The following is an 18,778-nucleotide window of genomic DNA, read 5'->3' as shown; positions in this document are numbered from 1 at the left end:
GCATGCCTGTGCGTGCATGCTTATATGCATATGGGTGCATACATGCTTGAATGTAACCGAGGCCTTGAATATTTATATATTTGTGAGCTGAGGGTTGGCTGCCTCCGGTGGGATAGAGGTGTTGGTGGTGCTGAGCAGGAGGAGACGGGAGCAGGGGAAGATAGAGGGGAAAGAGAGAGTCCCTCAGGCGTGTCCGGGCTCTGATGGCTCCCCTGACAACCTCCTCTGTAATGGTCTCCCTCTCTCTCTCTGAGTGCTGTGAAATTGCAGGCCGGCGCTCTACAGCTGAGGACTCAGAGGAGACAAACGGCCTTTTAATTCAGAGCGCGGAGAGGTGACGGAGAGGGAGGCCCTAAGGGAGGGCTACCAATCAGACATCCATCATACTAACCTCTCCCTTGGGACTGGCCCTGCCAAAGAGGGGCCCTGGAGGTGGTCTTGTGAGCGTACATGTGTGTGAGCGAGTATGCATGTGTGTGTGTGTGTGTGTGTGTGTGTATGCGCGTCTTCGGGGTTGGGGTGACACCGCATGCATGGAATGGCGGCTGCAGGGGAGGGAGGGAGGAGAAGGGAGGAACCGGGCTGCTCAGGTGTCCAGGCTGTCACGGTGCAGAGCTGGAGGAGTGAGGGCGGGGGGTGAATATGGGGTGTGGGGGTATATTTTTTTTTCCTTCATGTCTCACATTTATCTGTGCATTGTTTTGTTTTTTATATATATACAGTATATATTTCTATTTCTATACATCCCTTTCTTCTTTTCTCTTCCTGGCTCACGGTGCACAGAAACCACAGCAACGCTTGTTTTTTAAAAAAAAATATTACCTGATATTCAATTGTTGCAAATATTAACATTTACGTCCGTCATCCAGAGTGTATATATTCTGTCGGAGCTCGAACTGAAGGCACGGCGAGGGTTCAGGGTTTGTGGACATTGCTCGCAGTGTTTAAATGGTTCCTTGTGCTCCTTCTGCATTACCAACTAAAAAGACTGAAAGAGAGTGACAGAGATGAGCGGCTGCACAGATATTTCATGAAGGCCTCTTAGCAAAGAAAACGTACCCATGCTTAAACCACTTCAAATGTTGGTCCTTGAGAATTATGTGTTGTGATGGTCTGTATGCACGCATAAATAGTTGTGGCGCTCAAACGAAGCTCCCATCCTCCAACATTAATAGATAAATAAATAGCAGCATTGGTCATTTATAAAACGGTTCATCAAAATTATTCATGATTTGCAAATCATCTCTGAATCCTCTCCTGTAACTTTTATTCCATGAGGTGAATGACAACAATCCCTCCTCCAGCTGCAGCCTGTGTGAAGGCTTCTTTTAAAATCCTTTGTGCACAGGCAGAAAAAAAAAAAAGACGAGATTTTACAATTGAATGTGTTGAAACTTAAAATAAAATCCCGGGGCATATGGCTAACCGAGCTCTACTTTGAGATTCTGTAAAACTGAAGGAATTTCTAATGTTCTATTGAGACATTTTGCTTCCTGTAGCATTGATGGAACGACTCGTAGGTCGCTTCAAAAAAGGACAAATCTGTTTAGCCATTACTTCAGTGACACACCTGTGTGCTCTTTGTATGATACAATGAATAAAGAATCAAACAAATACATCAAATACAAGTATTTAAATAAAAGACCATGGTATTCTTCCATCAGTCTGATCATATAATACAATAAATGTTATGTTTCCTTTCTGATTTCACCTGAGAAACTCTTTCCTTATGTAGAATCTAAATAGACTCAACTAGACCCAGGTAACCCGCCTTTAAGTTTTCACAAGTGTGGTTTTCAAGTCTCTGCAGTGTGACATAAATCTTCAGGACCTGAAAAACATTATATGAGGCCTCAAAGGGAAGTAAAGGTTTAAAGTACTTGAAGGACAAGGAAGAAAAAAAATGTTGTGTAAAAGCAAAAAAAAAAAGTATTCTGTTTGAATAGTGGAATGAAATGCCAAGTCATGTTATTATAATCATTGGTTTAAGGTCAGAGTTGAAGCCGGTTTCCAATCAATGCCAGGTGTCGGACTCCGTTTAATATGTACACGGCGTCTTCAGAACCGAGCGTGTGATCGTGTGATGTGGTATTCCCACTGAAAAGAGAAGAGCCTGTTGCTGTCCTTGGTGCTCGTGCCTTTCGGTACCACGGACAGCTCCCTCATGTTTCTCCACAGGTGAGTATCTCGCTCTCTCGGTGTGCACAGGAGAGCCGAGCCCAGCTAAAGCAAACAGCTTTTTTTTATTTATTTTTTTTTTATTCCTTTTGCACAATGTGATGGAGGCGACACACAATCGAGGGTGATTGTACGTATTTGCCTCACATGCGCTTTTTCCCACCGTGGGCTTTTTGTCTGCCTCTCCTGAATCCCCCCACCCCTCTCTCTCACTCTCTCTCTCTTTTTGTCTCTTTCTCTCTCGTTTTACAGGCTAAAGAGCTCCGTGTTAGGAGCTTGGATAATTGGGGAAACTCATTCAGCCTTGTCTCTATACAAAGGGCCTGAAATACCCAGGTTAAACCTTTGCTACCTGGAGCATAAATGCAACACTTGGCATCTGGGGCAAAGTTTTTTTGTTTTGTTTTTTTTGATAGGAAAAACACTAATAACAGCTGCAGCTGAGTGGAATGGTTCATATGCATCCATGAACAGAACAGTTTGGGATGTACAGTACGTCAAAAACAGGAAGGAAAGAAAAGAAAGTGGTAGCATGGGTTAGACGTTAATGGTAAAGTTGGGCTCCTGTCGAGGACACTGTGGGATTCAGCTTTACTTTCTGCCGTTGGTGCTTTGAGGCTGAGGAAGTAAACTGCTGCCAATTATGTGCAGATGTGTAGGAGAAAAACAAAAACAATGTGAGACAAATACAATGAAGAAAACAGTGGATTTGTGGTACTTTTTCAAATCTGGCAACTTCATTGTTAAACTAAAGATGATAGATAGATAGATAGATAGATAGATAGATAGATAGATAGATAGATAGATAGATAGATAGATAGATAGATAGAGTCATATTGTTGATCTTTTCCTGTCTAAATGTTGGTTTATTATCAGATGAATCACCATTAACGTTTGGAGAAAATGCTTAAACCAGTCTCAGCCGTCCCGCTAACATGAATTAGCCCACTGCATGTTTGCTTAACTGCAACTAACAAAACAAGGCTGTTGGTAAATATTGAAATTCCCTTCGATTGGCGGCCACTCTGTTAAAGCACCGGGTGACCGGGCTCTCCCTATTGATGAGCTCCAGCTAATCCATCGCATTTCCCTGTAAATGGCTTTCTGCATGAGAAAAGGCCCGCGGCCCCCTCCTCTCCACCCGAGCCTCGGCCACAGTGTGATACGGTGTGAGAGGTTTTGTCACAAGGCCGTAATAAGGTTGTGTAGCATTAGCCCCCCTTGTTCGGCTACTCCCACTCCCATTGCATCTAATCAGATTCATTTCAGTGGCAGCGCCGCGCCGTGTACAGACGCCCTCCCCGCGCCTGTTGTGCAGGTATTTCCTAACCTTTATCGCTTTCTGTGGACTTTCGAGTTTTAAGGTCCTGTAGAAATGTTGCGGGGAGGTTCCTGGGGGTGCACCGTCTAACCTGCGGCTCATACCTTTCCCCTGTAAAGTCAGCGCCGTCTCCACGACCCTCCATGAAACCTTCCACATGCGAGCTGGCCTTTAAAAAGCGCCACTAGAATCACGCTGCTTCCACGGCCCTGGTATTTCTGCACGGCGTGTGGATTCAGGTCCGCTATGAGGCTACAGCTATGAACGTGTAACCATAACAACTGCGCTCTGATTGGCTCCGCTGCACGGGAATTAACAAGGGCGTCATCCAATCTGAGAGCAGGTTGCGCGCAGCGCTGGCAAAACCTCGTGATAACCCAGGCACAGTGATGCGAAAGTGGCGACGTGAGGTGAGCCCGAAGGAAATGACTGGACCCAAAACAAAGCACGAGCGAGGGATAAAGTATTACAAATAATCACGTCTGAATGATGATGTTTTAACTGTGTGCTCGTGAGAAAACATGCCCGCTTTGTCCATTACGCAGTCCATCAGCTGGCGCGGCTCACGGCTCTGCTCCTCTCCTCTGGATTGTGGATTGTGACAAGTGCCGGGACAGCGACCAAACAGGACCGGGACTACAACAGGACCTGGACTGTCACTCCGTCCGCTGCCTTTGAACGGGGAGGTTCCTCCAGTTTTCGCCTGACAGCACACCTCCCGGAGCCAAGACGTTGTTCCGCGTAGAGCCGGGTTGCCTCAGTCCGAGCAGCGCAGTCCGTGTGGGAAGGTCGGCACTCGGCGCCCTGCAGGCCGGAGACATGATGGTCCACTGTGCCGGGTGCGAACGGCCCATCCTGGACCGGTTCCTCCTCAACGTGCTGGACAGAGCCTGGCACGCCAAGTGCGTCCAGTGCTGTGAGTGCAACTGCAACCTCACCGAGAAGTGCTTCTCCAGGGACGGAAAGCTCTATTGCAAAATGGACTTTTTCAGGTAAAGCAGAGTCTGGACTCAGAGCTCTTATTCCAGCTTCCAAAACAATATAATATCACAGTTAAACATGATGCAATATCGATTCTAAAATACAAAAATACAAAAATAAAAATTAGAGCAATAACAATTTGTTTAATAAATTCAGGTTTAAACTTAAATTGTGTGCACAGGGGTCAGAATATTAAACCACAGGTTAAAAAAAATAATTTAGGGAATAAAATAAAAGTTACCACCTAAAATAAATGCAATAAATCCTTTATTTTGAAATAGTAGGATTCCCCATAATGAAGTGTTGCTCGTGTCATGGACCGTGTGGCCTCTGCAATAAAAGAAAGGACAGATAAAATTGAATTTCACTCAGCAGCCACGTGCATTCTGTGCTCTGCATTTTGATCTGTTTTCCAGTTTTCTCCAAACAGCCATCAGCCTATTAACCGCTTCACAATCCCTAAAAAAGTGTTTCAGGTAATTGAGTGATAAGTGAAGCCCCTTGTTTGTCCCGTCGCGCTCTCTTAGCATCATTTTCATTTGTGTGTGTGTCAGTTATTTTCTCCCAAATTGTCTAATGAGATGTAAGACACATCAGCCTTTGTTGGGCCCGGCTATTATTGGCCTCGCGCGGCCTTGGCCATCATATTACCGCAGGTCCCATCAAGCTGTGGATTTTAAATGGCCAGCCATTAGCCAGGCGAAACAGTAATCACCCTAATGTGTCCATTTGTTGTGTAAGTAGAGTTGTGCCCCCTTTCGCTTTGGGAGGGAGGGAGGGGGGTGTGGGGGGGTCTCGGCCATGCATGTGAAAGAGGGGGGGGGTAGTGAAACGATACCATTGCAAATGGAGACACAAGCCTACATTAGTGTTAAAACAATGCTCCACAAAAAGAGTGCTTGCTTTCACCCAAAGGCTTAGCACCCCCCCCCCACCCTGTCCCGCCCATGTTTAGCCCAGGTACAGGAGGCCCAGTGTGAGCCTCCAACATCTGCTGAAACTCCTCTTACTGAGAAAAGCGTCAGTGCAGGTGAGAAATAACTGTAAACATCAGTCACATCTGTTTTCTCTCTCTTTTAAAAAAAAAAAAGACAAAAACCAGTCACCTCCTCCTCCTCTTCTTCTTCTTCTCTTCTTCCTCCTCCTCCTTCTCCTCCTCCTCCTCCTCCTCCTCCTCCTCTCCTTCTTCTTCTTCTTCTTCTTCTTCTTCTTCTTCTTCTTCTTCCTCTTCTTCCCTCTGCTCCTCATCCTGTCATATCAGGAGGGCATTTCTTGCAGAATTTATTTGGGCTATTTGTGTATCAAATTGATGAGTCTTCCCACCCAGTATTTAAGCGGGTGAATATGGATTAAGAGAAGATTTTCACGCTAAGATGCTCCTACTCTGCTTAATCCCATAATATATCCGTGGCTACAATGTGTTGATTGTCACTAATACGTTTTGCGTGGGGTTATTGTCAGAGCACCTCCATCAAAAATTATTATGAGCACGCGGCTTTTTTTTTTTTATTCTATCTCCATTTTTTAAATGGAAAGTCTCACTTGTTTTTTTTTTTTTGTTTGTTTTTATGTTCCCAGAAGCCACTGTTTATTTTCTCAGTTCACTTCTATAGAGAAATGCAGACATGCTTTGTTTATTGTTGTTTATTGTTTACTAATTACTTTAATACTAAACATGACTATTTATATATGATTATATGGACCTTTAAATACGATTTTATTATTATTAATATTATTATTGTGTTGGTATATTTTTAGCTTGGAAGTAAGAATATTTTTTAGCATTATTAAAATGTGACTATTGTAAATATTGGCCCGATTAATGTATTTATATTTATATATTCCAACCAAACTATTATGATATTATTAAGTCCTTATATTATGACTGATTTGAACGTGTGTAGACATAAAAAAAGCACGTTTGAATTTTAAAATTGAACGTATAATTTACATGATATTTTGTTATAACCGGGTGTGGGCCTGAACGATGAAATCACGCTTTAGATTTTAAGAGAAACAAATATCTCACACGGTTTTTTTCCTTCTTTATCCAGGCGGTTTGGCACTAAGTGCGCGGGCTGTCTGCAGGGAATCTCGCCAAACGACTTGGTGCGCAAGGCGCGCAGCAAGGTGTTTCACCTGAACTGCTTCACCTGCATGGTGTGTAACAAGCAGCTGTCCACGGGAGAGGAGCTCTACGTGATAGACGAGAACAAGTTTGTGTGCAAAGAAGATTATTTGAGCTCCGGGGCCATTAAGGAAGTCAACTTGAACTCAGGTAAGCAACGTCATGATGATCATAATAATAAGCCATAGTGTGTGTGTGTGTGTGTGTGTGTGTGTGTGTGTGTCTATGTGTGTGTCTATGTGTGTGTGTGTGTGTGTGTGTGTGTGTGTGTGTGTGTCCTATTCGATTTCATAAAGCAAAGAAATCTCTGTGTGTTTGATATGAAAACACTCCACATAAAACCGGCCTGCAGGAACAAAGGGGGGCAGGAGTCTGGAGGCTCTGTCGCGCGCCGGATGGTTCAGTCTGTGTTGGACATTTAGCAGCAGCTCGTGCAGATCGTGTCACTGCGGCCCGGCTTCAATATTTACCTCCACAGGACAATGGCTTTCTGTTATTGTACGTCAGGGTCCACTGGGGATGAGCACGTTAGTCTGCTCCTTCCTCCGCTGTCTATTCATCCTGGTAGGAAAGCTCATCATCAGGACCGCGACCCCACTCCACACCCCTGGGTGCTGAGGGTGTCACGCTCCCTTGTTTCAGGCTGCAGCACAAATATGTGAATTTATATGTGATGTTGTGTCATTTTTTTTTTTTTTTAAAGGAATAATCAGGGTTAGTTTCTGCTTATTTTAGCTTTAGTTTCCTTGAACTTTCAAAAACAAAACTGGAAATTACAAATTATTATTATTATTATTTATTTTAAAGAAAGAAAGAAAGAAATTTAAGAAAATATTTGTGCGGGAAAACAAATGCAGAAATGTCATTTAGCTGCTTTTTTTTGACAGATTTTATTCATGATATACAAGTAAAATATTTAGCTATATTTTCCATTGTAGTCTGGATTGCCTCTGTGCATCTCCAGGCCTAATTACAGCAGACCCCCCCTCCAACTCCAATCCACTCCCCCCCCCCTCCTACATTTGGGATCGTGACCTTCCTCTTGTTTGTTTTCCCTCTCCAGTGTCGTCGTGTACTGACAGGAGTTTATCGCCGGATCTGCAGGACCCAATACAGGACGACATAAAAGAGACGGACAATTCAACGTCCTCAGATAAGGAAACGAACAATATTGAGAACGAGGAGCAGAACTCCGGGGCCAAAAGGCGGGGGCCCCGGACCACCATCAAGGCCAAGCAGCTGGAAACGTTAAAGGCCGCGTTTGTCGCCACGCCGAAACCGACCCGGCACATCCGAGAACAGCTGGCCCAGGAAACGGGACTAAACATGCGGGTGATCCAGGTGAGATCAGCGGCGTGTTTGTGTGTGACAGAGACGAATGAGTGAGAAATGACGGATTATAAATCAGTGGAGTTACTTATTAATTTTACCGAAGGCGCCTTTATCTGTTAGAGAGAAACCAAAACATGAGCCACGTTTAATCTGTTCGCCACACGTGTTGTCAACCAGCTGGGTTTCTTATATTTTGTGAAATAATATCAAATAAAATGTACTTCTAAAATAACAATAATAATCTTATAATCAGATGCCAAAGACAGTTTTCATTTTAATATGTTTTATCGTTTTAAACAAAAAAAGCAAACAGTACATTAATAGTAAAATACATGAGAGTTTTGTATTTCCATATAACAAACTCAAGCTTCTTCTTGCAGAGGTTGTGATAATATTATTATTAAAAATAAATGAATTTGTATTTTCATTTAAAATAATTCTAACACAGTTGTATATTTAATTGAACAAAATGAATAATTCTCCCTGTCACTATTTTCATATTCCTAAAATTAAAAATTCCACTCCTCTTTATATCCATATCTGCAGGCGCTAATTTATTCTCTGAAATGAAGATCTAGTAATCCAATTTATTGATGCAGGGATATAATAATAAATAGCATGTTTTTTTTTTTCAGGACTATCATTTATTTTGTGCAGACAGCAGTTTATTTCACTTTAATCATTCCTGTTCCACAGCCATGAAATTAGTGAAAGGTTAGTTTTGTTTTTGCCAAAGGCAAACATGTTTGCAGTATAACACAAGCGTTCACTGTTTTCAATCTCTCTCTCTCTCTCTCTCTCTCTCTCTCTCTCTCTCTCTCTCTCTCTGTCTCTCTGTCTTTTCATCCTCACACACACACACACGCTCGCTCGCTCGCTCGGTGTCTGGGTGCAGACTGTGTGAGGATGATTAGCACCATCTCTGCCAACTGTGATGTGGCTTTTTGTGCACTCACTGTAATTATCGCTGATTTCACAGATTTACATACCACCCTCCCCTTTCCCACCTCTCTGCTCTTACTCACTTACAGCCTGTTCCCACTGCCTATTAGAGCAGACCGGGGCCTCTCCACTGCCTCATCTATATCCTATACTGCAGGCTGCTGATGTGTGTGTGTGCATGTGTGTGTGTGTGTGTGTGCATTAGGAGAGCTCAGTCGATCAATCAATCAATCAGTCATTCAGTCAGGCAGGCAGGCAGGCAGGCAGGCAGGCATTCAGGCAGGCAGGCAGTCCATCCCTCTGTCCGTGATCCCCCACCCCCTGACTGTCGCCGTGTTGCTCGGAGCCAAAATGGAGGCTCTGTTTCGTCATCCTCCTCCTCCTCCTCCTCCTCCTCCTCGTTCGCTGTGTGTTAAATACCATTGCTCTCAACGCGGGGAGCCCTGCGAGCCACGCTGCTTCTCCAGCATGTGTATGTAATCCCTAAGCAACGCTCTCTCGAGGGGAGCGAGAGCATTTCCATAAAAATGTACCCTACAGTTAGACGATTGTTCTCAATAAGCAGGTGTCGCCTTTGCCGCTGGAGCACACAGAGCAGAGCCTAAGTGGTTTTAGGTGTTTTTTGTGTGTGTGTGTGTGTGTGTGTGTGTGTGTTTTTGTTAATCTGCAGCACAGTGGGATTCTGCCTCTGGTGTAGCCTAACTGGTGTGAACATACATCATTATGCAGCAGTGATGCAAAGGCGAAACAAGATGTGTTATGTGCTTATAATGCAAAGACGTTTCTTTCCATATGTTGTGTAGTTTTGCTATTTTGAAATCCCCCTTTGTTCCTCTTCACAGACAGTTTACTTAACGTTAGTGATAAGCCTTTCATCCTCTGATTCATGGCTTCCACTGTTTATTTTAACTTGTGCTGAGGTGCACCAGGTTGTGTGTGTGTGTCTGCAAAAGAAAAACAGGTTTATGACTCAGAAAGTGCAGCAGACAGTGTTTCTTATAATAAAATCACTTGGTTATAGAGTCAAATTATATTCCATCATAGATAAGACACTTAATTTACAATGCTGCTTTATGCTTCTCCTCATTTCTGACTTGGTCTTTGTTAATTTGTGATATAGTGTAATATTCCCATTACCTACACAAAGGGCCCCTTTTCCACCTGAGTGAACTTACAGGCGCAAAATGCCTCGGGTGTTATCATCCATTGTGTGCCAGTGCTCAACCGATCTTACCTGTGTAATTCTGACTTTGCATTGGAAATTTTTCTTTTTTCATATTTGGTTAGTTTTGGACTAGTTTAAGTGCGTGTGTGTGAGTGGTGTAGCACTTTGAGTTAGATGATTATTAGACAGTAAATACAGCTGAAAATGGAGACAGAGGTGTCAGAGAATCAGGATCATGAGAGGCCAGGAGCAAATACTTGTTATCAAAGGAGAAATGGTTTGTTTGTATTTGAGTAATGAACAATTTTGGGCTTAAATAATAAAGAAAATAGATCAAACTTGACTTAATAAGGAGCAGTTAATGTCTGATTTGGATTCTGGTTTCTACACAAACTCTGTAACCGTGAGCATAAAATTAAATATCAGTGAAATTAGCTAAAATGATCAAGATTCAATTGAAGTTGATACATATTCATTTGTTTTCAATTTTGTCTGGTGTTTTTCTTTTTCTTTTTCTTTTTCTTTTTCTTTTTCTTTTTCTTTTTCTTTGGTGCAGGAAGCACTCGACTGAATCTTGTCTGAATCTTACAACGACATGATTTTCGCTCTGAGTGGAAGTTTGAGTGAAAACATTGATGGCTGGAGCCAGATGAAAAAAAGGCTGAGATCAGCTGATAACTGTGGCGTCTCTCTCTGGTTTCACACAGGTCTGGTTCCAGAACAGAAGATCCAAAGAGCGACGAATGAAGCAGCTGAGCGCTCTGGGCGCCCGGCGGCACGCCTTCTTCAGGGGCCCGAGGAGGATGAGGCCCCTGGGAGGCCGGCTGGAGGATGCGGACATTTTGGGACCTGGGGCTTATGGTTACTATGGAGGTAAGAAATAAAGCTTGTGATAAAAACTCTGCATGTCTTTAAATATACCACACGACCGTCATTAATGTGCAGTATGGGCGAGAGTCTCCTGGTTTCACCCTCTCTCCAATGTGATATTGTAACTGAACTGCAACCTTCAGTGGCACCAGCAAGGATAATAGATGTGGTGTGTTATCAGGCTGCAGGCAGATTACATAAAGGCTGTGTTTACTGTTCACCACAGATGTAACCTCAGTGTAGTTCATTTGGACATTGAGGGTCATGTGATTTTTCTTTAATCTATTCATCTTATTCAAACGTATGATCGGTCCTCGATACGGCTCAGACCTTGGCCACTGTTCAGTCAGTATAGATCTTCTCTTCTAGTTATGAAATAAGCTTTAAGAAACTTTTGGTGATCAAAACAAAAAAGAGAAATCTCATCTAATTTAGCTCAGCAAACATTTTAAAGGCTGAAAATAAGATATTAACTGTCACATTCTCACTCCTTCACAAATGCTTATAAGGAGCACTAGGAAAGAAAAGAATTTGTATTTAAGCATCTACTGGTTACCTGCATCAAGAAAAAGAAATCTTGTGACAACGGCAGGTGGGCGGCGGATAACAACGCCGCACTAACACAACAACAGCAACACGTTGAACTGGAGGAATAAACCAGATGCGGCTGTCATGTATATCAGCAGTTTGTTTTTGATAGAGAAACATATATATAAATATATATATATATATATATATATATATATATACAGCTCGTGCACATCCACCTGAAGGGCCCCTGCACTGAGGATACAATAAACTGGAGCCGTCAAGGCTTCTACGCAGGGAGCGGGGGGGGGGGGGGGGGACAAAGAATAAAAACCTTCATCCCTTGTTCTCATCTCTCTCTCTCTCTCTCTCTCTCTCTCTCTCTCTCTCTCTCTCTCCCTCTCCCTCCTTCGCTTCTCGTCGCAACGTTTGCTTTTCACACCCTTTTGTGCCGCAGCAGCATCGGGCCGGTCTGCGCCTTTCATGCGAGCTCGCCGCTTCCTTATGTTCCTCTGCCGCTGCTGAGAGGCAGGGATGCCTGTGTGTGGTATGGTGCATCTGCATGTGTGAGTGTAATTATAGTTTGCAGAGCCAACGCCACCCTCACCCCCCCCCCCCCCCCGCACCCTCCCCCGTCTTACACACACACACACACACAGTCCACAACACAAGCTTGTTGCTTATTCTCAAGGTCGGCCAAACGAGCAGGGGCCTGAGTGTCACAGCAAATAATTTGTGTTTGTGGAAGTCATGTCAGCTCTTATTGTTTCTCCTGATAATCTCCAAAAGCAACGAGCAGCAAACAGCAAATAAATGCGGTTGTTATAATTAGGCAGCATATTTCTTGATTTCTAACCTGTGAGTTCTCGATTTTGCCTGTTAACGCAGAAATAGGAGTGAGAGGAGCATATGGTGATGGTGGGGGTGTGGAGAGGGGGGTGGGAAGTTGGGGGGGTGGAGAAATGCTAGTGCAACATCTGGGGCAAAGGGGTAAAGTCTGCCATCGATCTCAGTTCAAGGTGGAGTTGAAACAGAATGGATTTAATGTAAGTGAGGGAATTCGGAGCAGGGCGGGATGAGAGTGGCGAGACGGAGAAAGGCAGGTGGAGGTTTGTAATTGTTAACGAATGCAAACGGTGTGTGAAGTAATTGGCTGCACGAGGGGGAGTAGATGACTCCTACATAAACTGTTTTTTTTGATAAACAGTTCAGGAAATGTGGCTCTTTCCAAAAGCTGCACATCACAGGTCTGATTGTCACTTGAGTCGCTGTCCCTCGCTCTGAGTCTGCGGCTGCGTTGATTGGATCATCATGGCCGTCAGACCGGACGTAAGGCTGGTGTAGGGTTCGAGGAGCAGTGACATTTTGTCTTACTGAGAGTTAATGAGAAGATCGACGCCTCTCTCATGTTTAAATATAAGGCTATAGCCGTGATTAGCTTAGCTTAGCACAAAGACAGGAAACAGTCCAAAGGCAACGAAATCCACCTTTAAAAGTCACAAATCAACATGTTATGTTTTGTTTGTTGAATCCGTACAGAAACTTATGTGCTGGACAATTTCTTGGCCGGTTGCAGTGACTTTCCGCAGTCTCTGCTGGTTGCCTGGCAACCTTAGAAGATTTCATACAGATTAAACAAAGTTCAATATAAGATGTTAATTGATGAGCTTTAGAGTTGCTGGTTGGTGGATGGTGTTACCTTCGGACAGAGACTTGCTAGCTAGTGTCCCCTTGTTTCCAATCTTTATGCTAAGCTAAGCTAACTGGCTACTGGTTGCAGAGTTTATATTTAGCTGACAGATATGAGAGTGGTATCGATCTTCTCATCTCACACTTGGCAAGAAAGCAAATAAGTATATATCCCGAAATGTCAAAGTGTTCCTGATGAGGTTGAGCAGAGCGACTCACATCGGATCGAGTGATCCGGAGTAACTGGGGACTTCTGAGTGGAGTCCAGTTGTTGGTTTGGTTGTGTTGAAAGTTTGGTTTGGATGGATCTCAGGATCAGATTCATGTGTGCACCGTTTGTTTCCTGTAATGATCTTTATGGCTGGTTTTAGTTTTGAGAGATTGGTCTCGGTGATTTCCAGCACAAATATATCGTTACATTTAATTCAACACTAATATAAAGTCTGTAGAGAAACAGCTTTGTTGTTACTTTGCATCCACAGAACATCCTGAAATCACTTCTCAGAGGAACCACTGATTAAATAGACCCTATGATTTGATTTGATAGAGGACAGAGACAGGAAATGTGCAAAATGACACGCAACAAACAGTGTGACCAGCTGGGAATCAAACATCATGTAACAAAATATGTGTTTGGGTGTAGCGGCCCCTTAAACCCTTTCGTCACGGATCCAGGTTGTAGTGGACGGCCCTCAAGATGCATTTCGAGATTCGCTCAATCCATAAATAATGTATGAAAATGTCACCTTGGTAGAAAGGGAGTGCGAACGTACGTGTCAGGGACCAAAACTGAGCCGACACCGCTCAGAGGCATAAACATGTCAGTCAGTGTCACAGGTTAAGTAGGAAATGTGTGTAAATCCAAGTGTGTGCTGGAGATTTTGGGGGCTGTATTCACTAATTAATGTGTCTTGCATTGAAGTTTTTTTTTCTTGTTGTTGTTGTTGTTTTTTGCTGCAGCGCTTTGAAGTGAAGTGCCATGAGAAAGTTGAGAAATTTTCGACATGACAGACGGAGAGAGTTTGTCAGCTTGAAGGTGTTTCAGCAGATATGTTTTTCTACCAATCGTGGTCCCCAGAGGATGAATCCTTACTGACTAACGTTTCATGTATTTGCGGTTTTGGAATGAGTTTAGATTATTAATTTACAGGCTAATAACACAGAGCCATTGCGTTTGCCTGGTGTATGTGTGTGTGTGTGTTTATGGGCTTTCTCAATGATTTGCTGACTTTGTCTCGTGATGCTGCACAACTGATATCGCGGCAAAGATGAAAATAGCATGGGGGGGGGGGGGGGGGTGAACCTGTCACTACCACAGCTATTGATGGGCCAACACTGTGATTGTGAATAAAACACAGCAGTAACACAACCTCAAGCTGAGAGCGCATGAACTAAAGAGGTGCAGTTGCTGCCGTGCTGGAAGCAGCAGCGTGAAGTGGATGAAACTGTGGAGCGAGGTTGTAATTAAAAGGGAGAAATTAAATGGATGGAAAAGTCAAAACAGATAATTGATTAGATAGACTGACAGAAAATAAATCTACTCCTTTTTTTGTTGTTGTTGTTGTTGTCAGGCAAAAATACTGAACAATCTCTGCTTCCTGCTTTTCAAATTAGATTATTTGCTGATTTTCTGTGTAAATTGATCATAATATGAAGTTTTGATGGGCACATTGCACTTTTTTCTAACGAACTGATTAATAAGAAAAATGAGATGAATCAGATTAATCAACAATAAAAACCAACCGTTAGTTGCAGCCCTGGCAGGATTGCAGGCGTGGAATAATGCAGAGTGATCTGTGTCGCTCAGTGAGGTGCAGGAGGAGGGATGTTGCTGGAAGCTGCATCAGACATGACAAAGAGATGCAGCTGACAAGACCTGGCAGGGCTGCAGGGAGGCTGGAATCTCATTTTGGAGTTCCTCATCCAAATCCAGAAGTTTCAGCAGGGGAATCTATCGAGGCGCACGCATGGCTGCGAGCTGAATGAGTGAGGGAGATGAATGCAGTGTGTAAAAGGCGAGAGAACTGAGGTGGAGAGGTGTGGAGTTGTTTATACACTCAAATGAGGCTGTTGGAGACCGGTTGGTTGGAAATTGGACATGATCAATTTCACCACTTAGGTAGGTGTGTAGCTGTGTGTACAGCTGCACGCCGCTCTGGGGAAGTGTGAATGTTTTTTTTTAATGTATATTCAAAGTCTTTGATAGAAAGTCTAACCTCCACGTATTCTCCTGTTCCTCCACAGAATACCAAGGTGACTATTACGGACCAGGAAGCAACTACGACTTCTTCCCCCACGGCCCTCCGTCCTCACAGGCTCAGTCTCCAGCCGAGTCCCCCTACATCCTGGGCTCCGGCCCCGGAGCCATGGAGGGATCGGGCCACCACCCTTCAGACGACCAAAGGTTCACGGACATGATCTCCCACGCGGAAACCCCCAGTCCGGAGCCGGGCTTACCGAGCTCCCTGCAGCCTGTCCCGGGGGAGGCGTACGGTGGCGGACCCAGTCCTCCTTTCTCCTTGGCCAGTAACTCCAGCTACAGCGCTCCCATGTCCCACCAAGGCCAGGAGATGGGAGAAACCACAGCCTGGTAAAGGATGAACCGCAGGGACTATTCCTGGGCTGAATGTTCAGCCTCGTTAATTCAGGAGATGAACGGGGGGGGCACGGGGGGGGGGGGGCGCGGGGGGGGGGCGGGGGGGAGAAAAAAAACCCACATTGTGAAAAGTTCAGCTGAAATTTCTACGAAGGACTTTTTAAAATCACGGACTGATCTTGACAGTTGACGAAGTGATGGACTTGGGAATGGACTCGAGAATGGGATAGCTTATTGGAAAAGGTAATATTTGCTGCCCAGTAGACACTCCAAAGCATTTCCCTTCCTGGATTACTGGACTTGAACTATTAAAAACAGAAAAAAGAAAAAAAAAAAGTTGCGATTCTACCCAGCAAAAATGCTTCTCGCCTTCCCCTTTATGTTAACGAAGGTATCTTCTAATGCTCTAGGAACACATTAGAGAGAAATGCCAAAGGGGACATCTTTAGTTGTCTAAAATTTCTCACCACATTTTAAAAAATTTTTTTAACAACATTGCTTCAAAGAAATATTTGAGTTTTTCCATTCTGTTGCTTTACACCTGTCTTTATTGCTGAGCTGCCACTCTACCCTCAATATTAAGAAGACAAAGGACCAGGTTTAACACATGCTTTAATGTTCATATACAAATACATACGTGGCAATGAAGACAGGATATGTTTGGTTGAAAACGTTGCTCATTTTAAACTTTCTTTTGTGAGACAATATGTCAAATTAAAAGCTGCTGCTTGAGAGAAACTGTATACACACTCACACACACACCATATACACACATACACACACACACCTCAGGCATTGACTTCCTGTAGTACACAACTCAGCTATAAGTCCCTTAATGCACAAAAATCGCTCTTGATCATAGCTTAAAAGAAAGATGTCTATAACATTATTCAAACCACGGACACAATTATACAGACACTTGTACCCCTACATACACACACACACACACACACACACACACACAGACATCTCATACCCATCCAGGCGGCCCTGATAGTTCTGCTCCGCACACTGCTTCACCTGACCTTCCCTTTGTTACTATCCCTTTTAAAAAACATGTTTTAATGGAAATGATTTTCAAAAGAACATTGAACCCATAATGGAGAATCTCCTTCAACAGCTGAGGTCTCCTTCCTCTAAAGAGAGAAAACAAAAGAGGGGGCAGACTACATCTGTGACATTACCAGTCTGCTCTGAAGCTCTCGTTGCCATCTAGTGGCCGCGTTTCTCAAGACACACAAAATTGGAAAAAAAAAAAGAAAAAGAAATCCTCTTAGCAGAGTCCAGCTGTGTGTTTATGAACGTCTTTGTACTGCAGAGGACAAATTCTCTCTCTCTCTATCTCTCTCTATCTCTCTCTCTCTCCCTTTTTTTTTTTTTTCAAAATTACGTCAATAGATAATTCTGCAGTTTCATGGTCAAGTGTCATCAGGGCTCCGGTTTTTGAAAAGCCAATACAACATTTTTCATCTCCCTTCATAACACAGCTGCTGAAAGATGACATACAACCCAAGTTAGCTGATATTATTCAATACAAAACCTCCCATAATTCCTCATTTCAAATGCGTTCCGTCTCTCCTCTTTCAGCTGCGTCTCGTCGCACAACACACTTGTGATGCTGTTTGTCCACAATGAGTTAGATCTACTTGAATATTATTTTTGATTTGATTTTGCATTTCCTTTGGACATTGTATAAGATCTAGAAAGAATGTGTCTTATTTCTGATGTACTGAGATATTCTTGGATACAAAAGTGAGTGTGTGAGCGTGTGGTTGTATGTGTGTGTGTGTGTGTGTGTGTGTGTGTGTGTGTGTGTGTGTGTGTGTGTGTGAACGCTTGAGGGCGGGGGGTGATCGTATGCTTGCTCATGTGTGCGTGTGTGTGCATTTGTGCACATTTAAGGGTGGGTGGGGAAAGGGGGCAAGGCTGTATTATTTCTATGTAAATAGCACTGGTAATAAAACCTTCTCTTACAACTTGAAGAACTGACTTTCGTCCTAAATCTCATCACTCAGTGTATTTTCTATTTTCTTTACTTTATAGTACGTTATTATAACAAGTACTGAACTAACATACAATTTTAAATAAGTTGTACTTTATTTTGAATTTCCTTTTTATGCTACTTTTACATTATAGAGGAAAATATTACAGACATACGTACTATTTTTGTGTACTTTGCAGATTAAGATTTTTTTTTTTAAACGTATAATTAACTAATTAAATGTGATTGTTATAAAATAAAAATCCCCATCAGTAAATGAAGTAGTTTAAATTAGCTACATCTGAACTAGCTGTGATTTAATTGCTGGATACCACTTACATTAAGGCATATTTCATTAATATTTTATGGGTTGTAATTCATAACCATATTAATATTTATGAAATCACTTATGAAAGGTTTATAGATTAATCATAGACCAATAACAGGGACAACTTTTGGGTTGCCAGATTGTGAAAAAAAAATTCTGTTTGACTAGCACGTTCTCCTTATTAAGAATCTATTTTGCATACAGTAATGAAACCTTTTATTTAACTGCTTATTTTATTGAAAATACTTATTTATCTCTATTTAAATCTGCATCAATTAATTTTTTGACATTCTGAGGCAGCGCAATGAGCTGAAAACACAACACTGACATATTGTTAGCTTATTAAGTTGGTATGGTGAATATGCTAACAAACAGTTGGCTATTTACACGTCGTGCAGAGACAGAGCAACATTAGCATTCATCTGGAGTCGTGTCTCTACTTAGTGAATGTAAGTCCAATATTTATTCTTATTTTAGCTCTGGTTTTCCTCTCCACTTTGATTCCAGGGGGGAAATATCTGGCTATTTAGCTGCTAAATGCTGCGCTATGTTCACCAGCTAGTTGATGCCAACTATCTGTCAGCTGTTTGGTGCTGTGCAGTGAGCGTACAGTGGGTTTATCAGAGATTTTATAAATAAATTATCTGTGTAATAATGAACCATAACCGTAAAGTTACGGCCCAGACACCAAAACAATGAGCTAAAAGATGCTAACATGCTCTGTAGAGCACAAGCTAAC

The 18,778-nt window shown here is 42.9% G+C and overlaps 1 protein-coding gene across 1 annotated transcript; it reads left to right on the top strand.

The window, feature by feature from the left end:
- The first annotated feature begins 3,857 nt into the window (after positions 1-3,857).
- On the top strand, positions 3,858-15,779 carry lhx5 (LIM homeobox 5). Its single transcript, XM_056403833.1, has 5 exons — positions 3,858-4,491; positions 6,535-6,758; positions 7,672-7,949; positions 10,755-10,920; positions 15,379-15,779. Exons 1-5 carry the CDS (start codon positions 4,319-4,321, stop codon positions 15,726-15,728), a joined length of 1,191 nt encoding a protein of 396 aa, XP_056259808.1. The 5' UTR covers positions 3,858-4,318; the 3' UTR covers positions 15,729-15,779.
- The last annotated feature ends 2,999 nt before the right edge of the window (positions 15,780-18,778 follow it).

Source organism: Seriola aureovittata, chromosome 18 (genome assembly GCF_021018895.1).
Source record: "Seriola aureovittata isolate HTS-2021-v1 ecotype China chromosome 18, ASM2101889v1, whole genome shotgun sequence".
NCBI classification, from domain to species: Eukaryota; Metazoa; Chordata; class Actinopteri; order Carangiformes; family Carangidae; genus Seriola; species Seriola aureovittata.
This window is presented reverse-complemented; position numbering and strand designations above follow the sequence as displayed.